This window comes from Excalfactoria chinensis, chromosome 1, assembly GCF_039878825.1.
Source record: "Excalfactoria chinensis isolate bCotChi1 chromosome 1, bCotChi1.hap2, whole genome shotgun sequence".
Lineage (NCBI taxonomy): Eukaryota > Metazoa > Chordata > Aves > Galliformes > Phasianidae > Excalfactoria > Excalfactoria chinensis.
In genome coordinates this window covers 50,736,422-50,754,250 of record NC_092825.1, presented here as the reverse complement: position 1 = coordinate 50,754,250, position 17,829 = coordinate 50,736,422, and the positions used below count along the sequence as shown (strand labels likewise).

General features: G+C 52.3%; 1 protein-coding gene across 4 annotated transcripts in view; it reads left to right on the top strand.

Moving 5' to 3' along the window:
• Positions 1 to 6,958: 6,958 nt before the first annotated feature.
• ABTB3 (ankyrin repeat and BTB domain containing 3) overlaps positions 6,959 to 17,829 on the top strand; it is a 175,155-nt gene continuing 164,284 nt past the window's right edge. For all 4 annotated transcript variants that reach the window (XM_072328589.1, XM_072328580.1, XM_072328572.1 and 1 more), the window contains exon 1: positions 6,959 to 8,132. In XM_072328589.1, coding sequence (XP_072184690.1) covers positions 7,157 to 8,132 — 976 coding nt within the window. In that variant the 5' untranslated portion in view covers positions 6,959 to 7,156. The remainder of the gene's footprint in view (positions 8,133 to 17,829) is intronic.

Genomic DNA, 17,829 nt, shown 5'->3' with positions numbered 1-17,829 from the left:
TTTTACCAACTGAATAAATGTCATCTCTTTTTTCAAACAAGCAAATGGGAGTCTGGCAAAAGATTTATAAATGAGCTCTCCACATCCTGAGCGGGAGCTGAGAGCGTTTGTTATGCAGAGCTGCTCAGCTAAGCGGCAGACTCTAACCGCCCAATACTGTGCGTCTTTCTTCCCCCCTTGGAGGAACTGGATTCTTAAGGCAGCAGCTGAGATCAAGGGGAATATGTGAATACCCGGACCCGAAGGGAAAAGAAATATTTACAGAATCTCAGGTGGTTTTGGGCCACACCATTGTAAATTTGAATCCTTGACTTTTATTCCCTCCCACCCCCCTGTTGTTCAGGAGGATGATCAGGCTGTACCTGTTCTATACGAAGCGGTGGCTTATTGCAGTCTCAAGCCTTGTTTAGATGTAAAGCTTTTCCACTTGCTAGCATGTTGCTGGAGAATATTTTTCCTTTGAAAAATGTGAATGTACCAGGAAAATATCCTCAAGGGATATGTCATGTGGCTTCATATTTAGTGTACAAGGAAGGAAGGTAACGTGTTAAAATGAAGTTTCTGTTTCTAATTAGGAGATAATCTAGGTGCTGTTCTCTGCCACTCATAGAATAGAATCATAGGATCATAGATTCATTAAGGTAGGAAAAGACCATTAAGTCCAACCATCAAGCCATCCCCACCATGCCCACTAACTGTAGCCCTCCGTGTCACATCCACACGGTTCTTGAACACCACCAGGGAAAGCCTCCACTCAGAAAACATCTCTCAGACACTGCAATGCCCTGGGCAGCACTACTCTTGAAGAACCATATTGATAATGGCCCTGTGGGGTCCATCTCCTCCGTGTTTGCCCAGATGCCCCTACCAGCAGCAGAGTGCAGGGGACACAGCATCATGCAGCCATGGAGGCTGTGCAGCCATCTTCTTTAGTAGTCTCTATAGAAAAAAATCTCTGCATAAGCCTGTTCCCTTCCTATCTGTGTGACTCTGGAAAAGGCAGGGTAGCACCTACAGTCCCCGCAGCTCTGTGTCTGCAGATGGAAGATAGGCGGAGGCTATCTCATGAGTGAGAGAAGCATCCCTGCTGCTTTTCCTCGTTATACAAATGTACAGGTTGTGGCAATGCAGGAAAGAAAGGTTGAACATTAGGGACAATTTCTTCTTAGTAAGAGCAGCACTGCAGTGGCACAGGCTGCCCAGGGAGGTGGTGCAGTCACCGTCCCTGGAGGTGTTCCAGATCTGTGTGGATGTGGCACTGAGGGATATGGTCAGTGGGCATGGTGGGGATGGGCTGCTGGTTGGACCAAGTGATCTTCGTGGTCTTTTCCAACCTTCATAATTCTGTGCTTGTATGAAATCAGCGTGTTTCAGTCTGATTGCGCTAAGCGAGTCTTGCTGTTGTGGGCAGCTCTTCTGATGATTTAGTCAGTAGTGCTGGGTGATGAGCAGGGTGTCAAGAGGGAGCTGGAAGCAGGCAGTTCCTCGACCACAAAGTGCTAAGTGCCTTTGGGCTGGCTTTTAGTGCAGAGTGCAATTAAACTAGTTCCTTCGGGAGCCTTCATAGAAGAACCTTAAGTTAGACCTCAGGTTTGCCTAGTAGCTGGAGTACAGTTGGCTTGAGCTTGTGTGGAGGTTTGGTCAGGAGGTTTCTTCCCCATTGTCAGCAAAAAGGACAGAGCGTTTGTTCCTAGAGATTTTAAAGCTGATAAGCTCCTCACTTCGACAGAGTGTTAAGCATTTACATGATCTGGTAGGGTGCCTCTTTCATATCAAACTCAGGTGTCTGACCTGCAAAAATAACCCCCAAAAGGAACTGAAAACAATTCTCCTCATACGCTGAAAGCTCGGCCAAAGAAACCTTTCTTCCTTCTGTGATCAAAGCAGGAAATATGTAGTGTGGTTTGTGCAGTGGCGTTAGGTTTTCTTCCTCCCTGCAACACAGCTTTAGTCAGCTGTCAGCCAAGAGACATGTTTAGATTTTTCATCCCCATGTGGATTTGTGAGAACACGCACTAAGAGACCAGATCAACACTGTCATAGTGCCTGCATTGATCTAGCACAGTGTTTATGTGGACTCCAGCCACCATTCATTCCTTCTCCAGCATCCAGAGGCTATAATGGATTATTTTACACATAGTCATGATAGTATTTAGCTGTTGCATCACATTTACAAGGCATTTTATAGGGCAGGCCAATATAAGCACTGCCATTTTGCAGCTGGAAAACAGAAGTGTAGAGACTCAAAGTGCTCTGCCCACCTCCACAAGCCCCGTAGAAGCCATGGGGCAGGGAGGAGGATCCCACTGCCCACAGGCCCGGTGCAGGGCTCTGGCAGATGCTGTTTGCCATGGGACAGGGCCGTGAGGAGTCCTGTGACCCCAGGATGCCCGCAGGGATGCACAGTGCTGCTGCAGCCCCAGGCCCACACCATGGGGAGCACTTTGTCTCCAAACCCGGTTGCTTGGCCAAGAGCCACATAGCAGTGTGTGCAAAAGGGAAGCGCCTACGCCATCCCTCCCTTGGCTGCCTTCCATTTTGGGAAATCCCATCGCCAAGACTTGCCTGGGGCCTACAGGTGTCTTGTCTCCATAAACCTGTGTGTGTATAGGACTGGGTGGGCTCCTGGAGCCTGTCTCAGCCCTGTCTCCCATGCTGGACGTACTGACATTGATCCCTTTGCACCTGGCACCAGCATGTGCCCCACGCGAGGCACAGCAAGGAATCCAGCAGGAGAGCTTGTTGGGATAAGTGTTTTGGCAGGTTTTAAAGTGAAATACAGGCCATCGGAGAGCTTGTGAGGTGAAGTAACCACCACTTCCGGCCCCCCTGTGCTTGCAGAGCCGTTAGGCAGCTGCAAATGCAAGAAATACTTGAAATCATAAAAATGGGAAGAGGCAGGTTGGTAGCTCATATTTTTTACAGTACATGAAATTCCAGTAGGTCACCGGCTGGGCAAGGTGTATAAAATGTAATCCCTGTGCAGACCGTAAATATTTTGTCTGCTGCCAGCAGTGGGAAGAGGGAGAAGTGGTTTCATGATGAGTGGGGCTGTGATTTCCCACAGATATTTGATGCTTTGCTTGCACCTTCGCTGTATGTGAGGTCAGGGGTTAGCAACGAGGAGGGTCACTAAGATGATCAGAGGGCTGGAGCACTTCTCCTATGAGGAAAGGTTGAGGGAACTGGGCTTGTTTACCTTGGAGGAGAGAAGGCTCCAGAGAGACCTCACTGGCATTCCAGTACTTGAAGGGAGCATGTAAACAGGAGGGGGAATGGTTATTTATGTGAGTGGATAGTGATAGGACAATGGGGAATGGTTTGAAACTGAGACAGGGGAGGTTTAGGTTAGATATTAGAAGGAAGTTTTTCACACACAGGGTGGTGATGCACTGGAACAGGTTGCCCAAGGAGGTTGTGGATGCCCCATCCCTGGAGGCATTCAAGGCCAGGCTGGATGTGGCTCTGGGCAGCCTGGTCTGGTGGTTGGCGACCCTGCACACAGCAGGGGGGTTGAAACCAGATGATCATTGTGGTCCTTCTCAACCCAGGCCATTCTATGATTCTATGATTCTATGATTCTATGATTCTATGATTCTATGATTCTATGATTCTATGATTCTATGATTCTATGATTCTATGATTCTATGATTCTATGATTCTATGATTCTATGATTCTATGAATGACGGTATGACTCCTGAAAGCAGCCTGGCTCTGTTTGGAAACCGCAGTGGGTTTGTGTTAGATGTCGGCTCCTGCATGGAGCTCCCACATGGCCATTCCACAGTGCCATAGTGTGATGAGACACAACCTCTGGTAGAGCTGGGCAGCGTCAGGTCTTGCTGCATGGAGCTCCTTACCGCTAACCTTAAAATAAACAAATAAATACATAAAAACAAAATCCAAGAAAAATTCTTAGTCTTCAAAAACAAAAAGGTTAGATTGTTATATTTACCATTTGAATATCTATGCATTTTTAACACCCCCTCGTCCATCCCATGTGTCCAGGCATGGTTTGTTGTTGAGCCTAGTGGTGCACTGCAGGGATGTAAGTCCTCTGCAAGGGAGAGCGCTGAAAGCAATATGAGCTTTGCTGGGGACAGTTCTTGTTAGTTTTGAGTCTTTTGTTGTTGTTGGCTGATTTATTTGCAGTCATTTCAGCAGCGCCTTTGGTTGCTCAAGGAACGAACAGAATGCTGTAATGTTAAAAAAAAAAAAATGAGAGAAAAAAGATGTAATCAGGTTTTTAAGTAAACCGCGAAGAAAACATGCAAAAGGAATTGCAAGCATTAGGGACAAAGAAAATGGAATAGCACAATATTGCTCGGTTCCTTAAACCTTATCTTATGCCAAACATGCCTGGGTTTTGTTTTCTTTATTTAAGGGATGAGTTGTTGGAGCAAAAAAACCCTCTTCGTATTCAAATGGCTTCTTTGTGAGCTTCTCCTGCAGTTTGCCTACAAGACAGCGAGTTTCCCTTAGTACCAGGGCATGGCATCTGCTTCTGATCTCAATGGCTCTGTGCAGCTGGGGGCTCCGGAGCCCCTCCAGAACCAGAAGGAGCCCCTGCCCACAAGGTAACCTCCTGGGGGCTGCTTTCCCCCTTTCTGTCAGTCCTGAACTGCCACATATTAAGAAGCGGTGATGGATAGATGGGCAGAAATGATCACTTAAAATGCAGAGTGAGTTAAACTATTGATTTCTGTCCTTTCTACCACAGACCAATGCAGCAGTCACTGCTGATCTCCAGCACGTGTGTTGCTTTGTGTTTTATCTTTAAACAGTTTTTTCGCTTACCTGTTCATCCCTGTTGCAGTCTTGGTGTGACTGGGTGGGAATGGAAATTCCCAGTGGTAGAGCACTGCTGTTCCGTCTCCATGCTCAAGGGAAGCCTGCTATTCCTGTTTCCTTTAGTTCTGATCAAAACGTAGCGTGTATGTATGAACTGACTGCTCACAAAGCATGCAAACGCTGTTACGCTCTATAGGAGGGGTGTAGAGAGTCGTGAGAAGCACCCGGAGCCACTGGCTGGGGGAGAGCTCTGTGTATCCTGCTTGGCTCTATTTGCTTTCAGAGCTGCCTAAGGGGAAGTGATGTTGGTCCAGGCCACTAACAAGGGTTGGGAGCATCCTTTTGCTCTCTACATTTGCATCAAAGAAAAAGCTTAGGCCAGATGCTGGGAGGGCTGTTCCTGGCAGCACTGGACTATGAAACAGACCATGCAGGGAAGCTCTAGTCTTCATCAAGCGTGGGTTCAGCAGGAGGAGAGACTGAAAGCTGTCAGGATGGATGCAGAGATCATGGCTGAGCCTTTGTGAGAACCAAGGGCTCAAACCAAAGGGCTGCCTTGTGGACCTTTACTCCATCCCCAGCACTGTCTCTGCTCTCGCAGCCACCAGCTGCAGAACCACGAGGCACCGAGTGACCACAAAGTACTCTTTCCCTTGGCATCGCCTCCCCACTTCTGGCAAACAGCTGTTGAGAAACCTTCTGAGCTGAGGATCGCATGTGCATCATCACGTTTAATAGTTAGCAGCGCTCTTAGCCAGCAGGAATGTGTCAGCTTTCTCTGAATTCAGCTCAGCTTTTGGTTTCCAACAAAAAAAGAAGGAATCTGGCACACAGTGGTGGCACAGGGTGGCCTGCTCTGGGGCCTGCCCTGTTGCTCCCCCAGCTCCCAGTGCAGGGAGCTCACAGGTTGGGGAAGGCGAGAGCCGTGCCCCTCACTGCTCTCCCCACACCATCTCTTTCCTGTTCGCTTCAATTTTCCATGAGCACCTTCCTAAACTGTGCTTCAATTTACTTCTTTCTGAGCTCATGCTGGCACTTATCATCCCCCGCGGGTACTTCATCAGCTCCTGCCTGAGCTCCTTGCTCTGTCCATGGATAACTGATGCACATGGCCCCAACTAGTGGAAAATCACCACCCCCTACCTGGCCTTTATGGAGCCATTATCTGCGCTGGGTGTGTCTGGTAGATAAATGCCTACACCCAGACCGTGGGGAGTGGCTGGGGGTGCCGGGTTTGCTCAGCACGGTGAAGAGGAGCTGATGGAGGCCTGATGGTGGCTGCAGCTCCTGACAGGGAGCGGAGGGGCAGCGCTGAGCTCTGCTCTGTGTGACAGCAACAGGGCCCGAGGGAACGGCATGGAGCTGTCAGGGGAGGGGCAGCTGGGGGGCAGGGACAGGGGCTGCACCACAGGGCGGTGGGCATGGAACGGAATGCACAGGGCTGTGGGCACGGCTCCGAGTGCTGGAGCTCAAGAAGTTTTGGACACCACTATCAGACACACGGTTTGAATTTTGGGTGGTGCTGTGTGGAGCCACGGGTCGGACTCCGGGCTGGGCGCAGGGGCACAGTGCTGTGCAAAGCGCAGGGGCACACTCAGGCCAAAGGCACCGTCGGGAGCGGCTCGAGGCCGCGCGGAGTGCGCTACGGAGCTGCGGACAGCAGAGGGCTCTGCTGCGGGGCGCTGGCGGTGGCAGCCCCGAGGTGCCGGTGCTCCGCTGGCGGGGCTCTGCTCACGGCGGGGTCTCCCGGCCCGAGCCACTGCCATCCCCGCCCGTGCCGTCCTGCAGAGGGGTCACGCTGCGGCAGCAGTGCCCGTGCGGTTCGACCACCCCGTTAGCGCGTTGACAGCACAGCCCGCAAACTAGAGGAGCGCTGCTCCCGCCCGGTCCCACAGCAGCGCTGCCGCCGGCCCCGTCCCGCGGGCAGCGCCCCATCCCCGCACCGCGCTGCGGCTCCGCACCCCGCGGATGCGAGGGGTAGAGCTGAGGGGCGGGACCTGGAGGCCGGAGGCGCCGCCCCATTGGCCGCGGGGCGCGGCTCTTTGCATGCCCCCACCCGTCGCTCCGTCCCATTGGCCGAAGACCGTCGGCGCTTTGCATGTCCCCGCCCACCTTCTCCCCCCCCAACCCCCCCGCGCCGCCCGGCGCTGCGCTGCGGTGCGGGTCGGCCGTCGGCGCAGTGCAGGAGCCCGACCGTCAGCGGTGTGCGGGCAGCACCGGCAGCAGCAGCAGCAGCAGCACTCCGCGGGCTGGCGGCGCTGGGAGCACGGCAGCGGGCTGCCCCGCAGGGCTCGGCGCTCCGCCTCGTCCCCGCCGGCCGCCGCACCCCGCCCGGGTCCCGCGGGTGCAGCATGAAGCGCGGCGATGATGGCACGGCGGGGTAAGACGGCGGCGCGGACGCTGGAAGACCTGACGCTGGACTCCGGCTATGGTGGCGCGGCGGACTCGGTGCGCTCGTCCAACTTGTCGCTGTGCTGCTCGGATTCGCACCCTTCGTACCCCTATGGAGGAAGCTGCCGGCCGCACCTAACTGACTCCATGCACAGTCGCCACAACAGCTTCGACACCGTCAACACCGTCCTAGCGGAAGACTCCGAGGTGCTGGACTGCGCGGGGCAGCACTGCTCTCGGCTCCTGCCCGACCTTGAGGAGGTCCCCTGGAGCCTGGAGGAGGTGGAGGCGCTGCTGCAGCCGCCGCAGCCGCGCCGGGATCCGCGGGCGCCGGGCGGCGGCGGCGGCGGAGCGGCGGGGCGGGATGCGGCGGCGCGGCTGTCCACGCTGGTGAGCCGCGCTTTGGTGCGCATCGCCCGCGAGGCTCAGCGCCTCAGCCTGCGCTTCGCCAAGTGCACCAAGCACGAGGTGCGCAGCGCCATGGAGATCGTGCTGGGCTGGACGCTGTCCGCCCGCTGCACGGCGGCCGCTCTGGGAGCCCTCTCGCTCTACAACATGAGCGGCAGCGGAGGGGACCGCTTCAGCCGCGGCAAGTCGGCGCGGTGCGGGCTGGCCTTCTCCGTCGGCAAGTTCTACCGCTGGATGGTGGACAGCCGCGTGGCCCTGCGCATCCACGAGCACGCCGCCATCTACCTGACGGCCGGCACCGAGAGCCTCTTCCGCGACATCCACGCTCGGGTGCTGGCCGGGGCCGGGTCCTCCGCCCCGCTGCCGCCGCCCGGCCGCACCACCCCCGCCGCGGCCGCCGGTCCGCCCGAGAGGGAGAAGGAGGGCGCCGAGGGGCCGCGCTTCACGCTGGAGGCTCTGGAGCAGACGGTCAACAACGACCCCGAGCTGTGGGGGCTGCTGCAGCCCTACCAGCACCTCATCTGCGGGAAGAACGCCAGCGGTGAGTGAGAGCGAGCGGCCACCTGCTGCTCCGGGTAGGGGCGGGGAGCAGGGCCGGGAGGGGCCGCCGTCGCATCCCCCCCCCCCCCCCCTCCATTCTGCATCCCGCTGTCAGCCGCTCCTCGGCACCGCGGCGGCCCCGTGCCGTCTGCGGCCGCGACTCCGTGCCGGGCGGCGTTGGGAGCTCGGAGTTTTCCACAGGAAACGGCAGCAGCGCTGCGGAGCGCTCCGAGTGAGCAAAGTTTGCTCCCCCGGCAGGCAGCGGTTTGGCCGGGCGCTGCGCGCTGGCACGCAGGCTTTCTGCACACCTACGGCGTGTTGCTGCTTGTTTAGCCGGAGCTTGACACGGCGGTGCAGCGACTTCGCGGGGGTTGCTGTGTTTATCTTTGTTCCAAAGCAATAGGTTGCGGAGGGGGTGGGGGGCTGATGTCTGGAAGGAGTGCCGTTCGGTAAAGCAGGACCGCAAAGTTGACGTTCCTCCCGCTGCTCGGTGAGGGGGGAGCGCGGCGACAGCCCGCAGCCGGCTCGGGAGCCACGGTCGGAGCGGGTGTTGTTCTCCTACGTATCTGCATGCACGGGCACATCGTCTCCCATACAAAACAGCTGTCAAGCCGAGATGCAAATGTCAGAGCAAAAGAAACCGGGAAAACGAGGAGAACTGGAAGCTCAGAGCTGGTTAACCCTGCCCGGGTGCCGGCGGAGCGCGGCCGCGTGGCCCATAGCCATTGTCTTCCCTCCCCACAGACCCAGGGGGAGGATGCTGAGTGAAAGTAAAGGGGCGAATCCCCGCCCTTCCTCCCCCCCCCTCCTCGGTCTAAATAGCGGCGTTCCCCTCTGCGTTTGCCCCAGGGTTCCCTCCTCAGGGCCGTGCCCAGCGTCCCCCGGGACGCGCTCGCCGCAGGACCCCCCGGTGCTTTGATGGTGTGTCCGCAGGCAGGAGGGCAGCCCTCCCCGAGCACCTCTTACCCTCCCGTCCCGGTGCTGTGCCCGCAGGTTTCAGGCGTTGTCACTCTGGCGTTGCAGCGCTGGCTCCTATCGAGCACGTTCCTATCACAGAACGGCTCCCGTTGAGCCGTTCATTTTGGTTTGCGGAGCTGTGACACCCTCTGTGTCAGCCCTGGGGGATTGACGCGAACTTCAGCCTGCCCCCATCCGTCTCCCTCCGGGGACATGATTCAGAGTTTTCGTCTCCATTTTGTTGCAGCTTTACCTGGCACAAATCTCAGCCCTGACTTGAGCAAATGGCATTTGTTGAAGGTGTTCGAGCTGGACCCCAGCAAGTTGTCCATTTTGTTTTGCTTCCCTCCTGGTGTCTTTACGTTTCCCATACAGTATAACTGTAATGCCATTTTAACTCCTTATAAGATGCAATTTGACGGTCTCTTATGTGTCTTTGGAGTTACAGGTGCAAATAACATTCAGGCCTTCTTATTAAAAAAAGCCCTTTTTAAAATTGCTGTTTACATTCTGTGCTGCATACCCCCAAGTATTTCCATGGCAGCTAAAACAGGCCTAAGTCATTAAAAACATCGTGCTGCTGCTTCCCCAGAGAGAAAGGCATCTGGTTATCGAGCTCTCACCATCCTGATGTCTGAATGTTCAGTGGCTGCTTGTGAATGCTTCCTTCCCAGGCACTTGAAAGGAGGGGGAAGTCCGATGGGAGAGATGATCTGACCTGCTCAGAACTCTTGGGAAACCGGTGGTAGGTTGCTAGAAGAGCTGGAAGACACGTCTCCGTATGGTGGCATAACCACAAGTTGTTCATCCTTCCTCTATGCTCAGTGCTTGAAAGACTGCAACAAACAGGCTGCCCAGGGAGGTGGTGGGGTCAGCATCCCTGGAGGTGCTCAGGAACTGTGTGGATGTGACACTGAGGGATGTGGTCGTGGGCATGGTGGGTGTGGGCTGACTGGTTGGACTGGGTGGTCTTCAAGGTCTTCTCCAGCCTTATTGATGACACAGTTCTATACAACAGCATGTAGCAGGCTTCTCCTTGTGTCTCTGTGGGCTGTTCCAGAGGGAAGAGGCAGGTCCTGGTGCCATGAAGGGTTGGTGAATTGGGTAGCATGTGGGCGTGCAAACATTGGAATGAGTAGTTTTGGTCCATTGGACATGGATGGATGACAGTCACAGGTTGAGTCTTTTCCAAAGGTACCATGGCCAATATTTTTTGAGTGGGCGTAAAAGGAAAACAGGGCAAAAGCAGACGCTTTGGTGGGGAGAGGTGGTGCCATCTCTGCCAGACTAATGTCAAACCACACAAACATCTCTAGGTTAAATTCAACACTTTGAATTCTGACGGGACTGTGAAACAGGCAGCTCGTGAAGATCACAGGATACAAGTATGGGAGGCACATGGTTGGAGCATGAAGTAGTCAGAGTCTGCTTGAAAACAGGCTGTGAGTGAGGATGTCGGGGCCCGCGGTCTGAGGATCTGAAAGACGCAACCGTTCTTACAGGGTTTCCCAGTCAGCTGTGCCGAGCACTTAGTGGTTACAGCTGAGGTTTTTTTACCCTTGTGTCATACCCAGTCATCTTGGAAGCTGCTGAATAAGATCAGTATTGCAAGATAACCCTCTCCTTCCCATAAATGAAGGTCATGCGCCTTCAGATAAGGATGTCCTTTTGGTAAGTGCGTCAGCCCGCTGTGTTTGTCATGGGTACGTCTGTGGAGCTCTGGCAGCTGCCTTGGCATGAGCCATGCCCTCAGTGCAGCGTGGTCGTGGTTTCTCATGCACGGCTGGAGGTACGTGGATGAAGGTGATGGCACTCATTAATGCATTGCAGGCCAAGTTCCCATCTCCTTTACAAGCCTTCTGGCAAACTCTTCTGTGCTATGGGAGTAGGGGTGGGGAAAGGGATTAGGTAGTAGCACCAGGAGCAAGCTGCAGGCATCTCCTCTGAGTTATCCTAGTTACTGTATCAGAAGCAATAGACCTCAAAAGCACTCCGAGGTAGTATTTTCTTTTTCCTGCACAACCAGAATTTTAACGCCACGCTTGAATGAAAATTAAAAACGTTACGCTTGGGATTTCATTGGCTCTCAAATGTTTCAGTTATGAGCTCCGTCTGAACAGCGGAGTACACATTTACATCCCATAGCAATCACATGGAGCGTTATTTGCCTTGAAATAGTGGGAGCAAAATATTGTATACTCAATAAACGGAGTAAAAAGTAGCACCTCTGTGACTTAAGCTGCATTATTATTTTTTCTCTATTGCTCCTGAAACCCCTACTCTTACGGCAGATCTCAGAGCTGCTTTGAGGAGGTTGGGAGGTTTCCCCAGCTCTTGGATCCAGCACAAAGAACAGGATTAAGTCCATGGGAAAGCTTGGAGGGGCAGTCCAACTGGCTGAAGTTATCTGCCCTGTATGGTAAAGCTATTAGGCAAAGTCTAAATTCATAGAGTCATAGAATGGCTTGGGTTGGACGGGACCTCAAAGATCTCTAGCTCCACCACCCCACTGTGGGCAAGGGTTTAGCAAACAGAATGTTTCTGTCCAAGTCTTTGGGGGGGTGTCATTATTTGCTGCAAAGATCTCACTGAGCAGTTCTTCCCACCTCAGCATCTGAAGGAGGCGTTTGGGTTGGGGCTGGTGCAGAACATCCGTGTGCATCCACGGGATGGGATGGGAGGGCTGGGGTAAGGGGAGCAGGGTTTTGTGGGGCTGCCGGCGTGCATAACTAACCCTCATCTGTTTGTGTACAGCTCCTAAAAATAGTTGTTTGGAACACAACCGTAGCGCTGTGGTTTCATCCCATTCTTAATATTATTTAGAGAGAAAGTCACAACAAGTCGGAAGAAACCAAGGATTAGGTCAGGCTTGGCTGACATGTACCAGCTAACCTCAGTTTAACCTCAGCCTCTCCTCATCCGGGGGAGTTAGCAGGACTTCAAGCAAATGGGAGAGACCGATGTATTAGCCCAGCTTAACCAAGTCAGTTCCTGCTTTTCACTTCTGATACACACGTGTGTGTACAGGGACCGTTCCCTTCTCTTATCAGTGAGCATGCCGTGTCAGGTGCTTACATCTTTCTGCTGTAATTGAACCATGCGAGACGCTATCATGGATCTAGGGGTAATACAGAAACCCATCTAAAACTGATCACAGGAGCTGACATCGGTAGCGATGCAATGCATGAGATGTGTTTTTACTTAACTGACAGCCTCCTGTGCAGCCTTCTAAGGCTGTGGGAGGAGCGGGGTTGGGGCTGGAGGTGGAGGCCCGGCGGGGGGCTGCTGACTGACTGCCTGATGAAGGGCTGTTTCCCTCTGGATGTTTTTATTCATGTAATTTGTTTCGGTAATGAGAGCAGCTTGAAAAAAAAACAACACAACAACACCGCAACAGAAATGATTATACTAGAAACACCTTAGTGCTAAAGCATAAAGATGATGTATGCCGATGTAATTATTCCCTTTATCGTACTGGAAAGTACCTTGGCAGCAGGGAGTTTTAGGGCTGCAGCTATTGCGCTTCGGGGTTGTGAGGCAGAACCAAGGTAGGGGAATAACAGTGTCCCTTGAGCAGAGCAGTGCTTTCCTGACTTTTTGGCTGAAGGGCAGCGTGCCTCTGCCTTTTCTCCCTCCTCCTGGAAGGGGAAATGGTTCTCTTTTCTAGAGAGCTTTATGGCTTTCCCCATGCCTTACTCCCAGTGGCAGTGGAAAAGGGCAAAGCCGCGCTCCACTAGGTCACAGAGGAAAAGAGCTTGATCCCTACGTGTGGGTGCCAAGAATTAACTCCTCTGCTAGGAGTGATTTCCTCTGGCCTGCAGCAGAAAAATACAGGGCACTGGGGTAGCTGGGGGGCTTCCTTCAGATGGCTTCCCAAGACCAGCAGCTTCCACACAAAACAGCTGTGGCTGGTATAGTAGAGGGTGAACAGAACAGTGAGGAGGTGATGGAGGAGGGCATGCCTGTCACCAGGATGTGCCGTCTTGCTGCAGCACTGCTGCTGTTAGCAAGGCACCCGGGCAGGATTCTTCCAACGTTACCTCCCTCTGAAACTCCCATATGATCTTTGTGGCTTGCATCAGTGCTTGGCCACTTTCCCATTGCCTTCTCAGTTTCAGCATCCTCTGCACTCTCTGTCTGCCTGGTGGGACCGTGCCACTGCCACATCCTTCCCTGGCACCAGTGCTGTGCACCAGCCCCTCCATGTCAGCATTTCCTTCGTGGGGCTGTCTGCAGGGTGTTTTCCAGGAGAATTCAGCAGGAGTGAGGAACCAGTAGGGGCTTTCTTCTTTTTTTGCTCTTCACCTTGTTTTCTTCCTGACTGAAAACAATATTCTGCACTATCTCTGTGTCAATCTGTAATTACAGTCTTTATGCACCCAATAAGTATTTTAGAGATTTTTAAAGATGGAGTCAAATTTACCCCAGAGTTTGTGCCATCAGCTTAACCTAGAGCTGCTTTGCCAGAGGTGTGCAATTGGGAAGTCTGAAAAGTGAAGGCACTACAGAGGAATTTAGAATCATAGAATCATTTCAGATGGAAGGGACCCTTAAAGGCCATCAAGTCCAACCCCCCTGCAATGAACGGGGACACCTACAGCTAGAGCAGGGTGCTCAGAGCCTCTCCAGCCTGACCTTGGACGTGATGTAGGTTGGGTCTCCAGGGATGGGGCACCCACTTCATCACCAGGCAGCCTTTGCCAGTGCCTCACTACATTTATTGTATAAAACTCTTCCTTAAATCCAGTCTGAATCTCCCATCTAGTAGTTTGAAACCATTTCCATTTCTTCTATCCCAGCAGACCCTGCTGTAGAGACAGTCCCCTTGTTTCTTACAACCTCCTTTTATGTGCCAGCTGGAATCTTATGCACATCTCTCGATCTCTCCTTGCTTCCAGAACTACCTACAACAAAAAGTTTCCAGCAGTGAGCTCAGTGTGGGCCTGTTTCTCTGTCAGTGAATAAGCTTCCTATTTTCCAGGAAGGTGATAAAGCAATCCTTCTGTAGTCGGCTGTGAAGAGAGAGCATCTGGTGGTCAGTTGCTCATTTTGCTTTCCATGAAGAGAACTCTCTCTTCTTTAAAATCAGAAGAGACGTGGCCTCTGTTGAAGGGAAATGAATCAGTGGATATTAGGAAGAAAAATTCTCAGAGTGGTGCTGCAGTGGCACAGGCTGCCCAGGGAGGTGGTGCAGTCACCGTCCCTGGAGGTGTTCAGAGCCGTGTGGATGTGGCACTGAGGGACGTGGTCAGTGGGCATGGTGGGGATGGGCTGCTGGTTGGACTGGATGATCTTCGAGGTCTTTCCAGCCTTATTGGTTCTGTGGTTCTATGACATGGTCTCCTTTCAATAGCAGGGATGAAAGATGTGTTTCTGAGAGTACTGCATGACTGTGAGCCACCGTTGGTGTTTATCCATTCAGCAGAATGGACAAGTTGCACTCACTTGCACTGATGCCTTGCGAGGGCTGCAGAGACTTGTCTTGATTCATTAATTTAATCCCTAATGCTGAGCTGGTGCTTTTGAATTGTCACATCCCTTCCCGTAGCAGTTTGTGGGTGGTGCAGAAGTTTCACAGCATGGCTTACAGTTTGTTTCTGCAGGGGTAGCTAGAAGGGCTTCCATCTTCCAATCTAGAAAAATACAAAGAGAAGTTCTGTTGGGGCAGACATACTCGGGTATGGCTCCTGATGGGTTCATATGGTCTTTCTCTTCTCTTGCCTGTCGTCAGAACTGAGCTTAAAGAAGATATGACTCTTTTGTCTTGACCCATCCATTGGGAAGGAGGGGGAAAAGTCTGATGTAGAGTTGATTTAGAGTTAAATGATGCTGGATTCATAGTAAGGAGTAGTGAGAAAATTATACTGCTCATACAAAGGGTGGGCATTGGAACAGGTTATGGAACCCTGCTGAACTGATTGTGGGCAGGGCAGGAAGGTATTGAGTTGGGTCCATACTGTTCAGTGATGCCCTACTTGTTCAGTATGCTGGGGCCAGCTCCTGATCCCAGCTGCTCTCTAGAAGACCTTGTGTAGATATGCTTGGTGGTACGTGGCTATCTGTTGCTGGTGGGCCATGGGTTTGATTGGTGGGAATTTTGCTGATGTAATGCTCCAGGACTGAACTTGTCCTGCAGTTGTGCTTAAGGCAGTAATGAACGTTTCCAGTAAACCTGGGGAGAAGGGTTGAATGATCCCCAGATGTGGAAGCATAAGAGACAGAAGCTTTGCTCCCCAGGTGTTGTAAGGCAGCCGAAAGTGAAAGTGTGGGGAGGGTGTGAGCTGCGGCCCTGTGGGAGTTGGGATGCTCGCCAGCAGATAGGAGCTTATGCTGTGTTCAGCTAAGCTGGAGGGACAGGCAGTACCTCTGGGTCAGCTCATGCACAACCTGATCCCCTGCCCCTACGCTGCTGGGGTCACGCGTGTGAGCAGCACATTGACTCCAGACAGCCACGGAGGTCTCATGAATGAGCGGATGAGCAGGAATACCCAAGGAGGTTACAGAAAGAGGCCTCTTCAAGGAGCGGATTTCTGTCCTCGAGCGCTGTGGGGTAGCACCTGGACCTGTGAGAATCCGAGGCTTTAAAATTAATAAAAACCACCCTGCCTTTAAATTGCAGTGCTATGAAATACTGCTCCCAGGTGGAGTTGCAGCGGAGGTATGGAGAATGTGTTTGCATTTTCAAGATGGTCAAATAATTGGAGGAAACTTTGCGTCCCGCAGTGTTTTCTAGTTTTGCTGGCCCCGTGGTAGTCTTGAATAAACACTGCTGGGTTGTATTGCCTTCACTAATATATTGTGCTTGGCTGCATGGGGAGTGTTGGGGCTGCAGAGTTTAGACATGATGGGGAGTGAGTGAGGAGCACAAGGAGGGTAAGGACGGATGCTGCTGGTTTCTCTCAATGAGTACCCACCAAAAGGAGGTCACAGGGAAGATTTCTGTAATACGGGAGCATGTGTGGCACTGTGGGACATGGTCAGTGGGCATGGTGGGGATGGGCTGGTGGTTGGACTAGTGATCCTAGTGGTCTTTTCAACCTTCATGATTCCATGATTCTATATTGTAGTGTACCAGCATATCACAGAAATGAGTTTCACTGAATCATTAGAGTGAACGATTCTGGTTGAAGGCTTTGTACATGGATTGTTTCACGGTGCATAGCTGCAGTATAGTGAACGAAGATGGTAGGGATAGAGTCAGGAGCCTCGGCTGCTTGATGCATATAAAACAGCAGTTGCAAAACTCAGTACTTAAAAGTCACCCTTGTGCTGCAGGTGTTTCATTTCTGTAGGTCATGTTTGGTGTGGAGCAGTACAGGATGGAAGATGCCCCAGATGAAGTCCCAAACCCAATCCTGTAGCACTCTCCTGGGCAAAGCTCCCACTGATGCCAGCTCCAGTGACTTGCTAACAAATTAAAGGAACTCTTACGTCAAAGCTGTAGGCCCAGATTTCGTTTGGCTAAAAATAAGCTTTTTCAAAACTGAAGATCAGTATCAGTGTCTGACTGTAGGTATTTATTCTTAACTTGAAAGGAGAAATGCTTTTCATTGTTTTACTGGTTCACTGTGCTCAGTTTGAAGGCTGCAAAGCGAGCAGTGCCAGGAGCTGCCTGCAGCCCGCCATGCTCACTGGCTATAGCCTATTTCTGCTGGCCCACATAGGAAACGTCCTAAAAATAGTTCCAGCAGCATATGTTTTCAAAACTAAATTAGATTTTAAAAATAAGAGCTTCAGTTTAATTATCTGGCAGGCTCTCAGTGAGGAGAAGGGTTTTCAAAATACCCCGTGCCCTTAACATGGAAAAAATAGGATCTAAACAACTTGCCTCTGAGTAGCTGGGACACGCTGTTGCTTTGCTGTTGAGCTTTTCCTATTAACCACTTCTTTGTTGCACCAGATAGCTCTGAGCAGCTCAAAGTCTTGCAGGCTGAGTGAATGAGTTAAAAGAAGCAGGAGTCATTTCAAAACATTTTACAGGTTTAAATTAGGGAATGAGATACACACCCATCTCATGCAAAGGACAGTGAACTTCTGCAGCCATCAGCTGAGAGCTGGTGTAGATAAGTAGATGATGCTGCCTGCCTGGCTTACGTCAGCAGTTAGCTGTGGGGGCCAAATGGTTTGCGTACCCTCCTTAAGAATACAGGCAGTCAAGTTGATTTTCAGGAATGATGTAGGCTGTCGCCTCTCTTTGGTTCTGTGTGTGCATGGGATAATCGGTGGGTTTTGCAAGGAGTGATGATGGATTGTGGTGATGGAAAGGTTGATGTCTGCTGGCCCTGCCCCTCTCTGCTGAGCTGGGATGTCACAGGAAAGACATGCCTGGGATGGAACCACCAGTGGCTGGGCATGTGGTCCTGGAGGGACGTTATCAGATGGGTGTGTGCCGTCCTACTGAGACACCTTTAATTACAGATTGTGCCTGTGTGATAAAGGAGATGGTGAGTCACAAGGTTTTCTAAGGTTTTGGCTGGCCCTGAATGCTCAGGCACTGGCCATTATTGCAGGTAACCCGGGAAGTGGAGCCGTGGTGAGCTTCTCCAACACCATTACTGTCACCTTGAGATTAGATGACACCAATTTGCCCAACCTAGGGCTATGCTCTGAGGCTGCCTGAAGTTTCACTGGAGCGCTGCTGCCTGCTTAATAGTTGCTTCTCATGCCAGTTTTTTTGTCTGACAGGCTCTGAGGTGGATGGAAATAACATGATGAGCAGGACTAGGGAGGCCATCATCCCT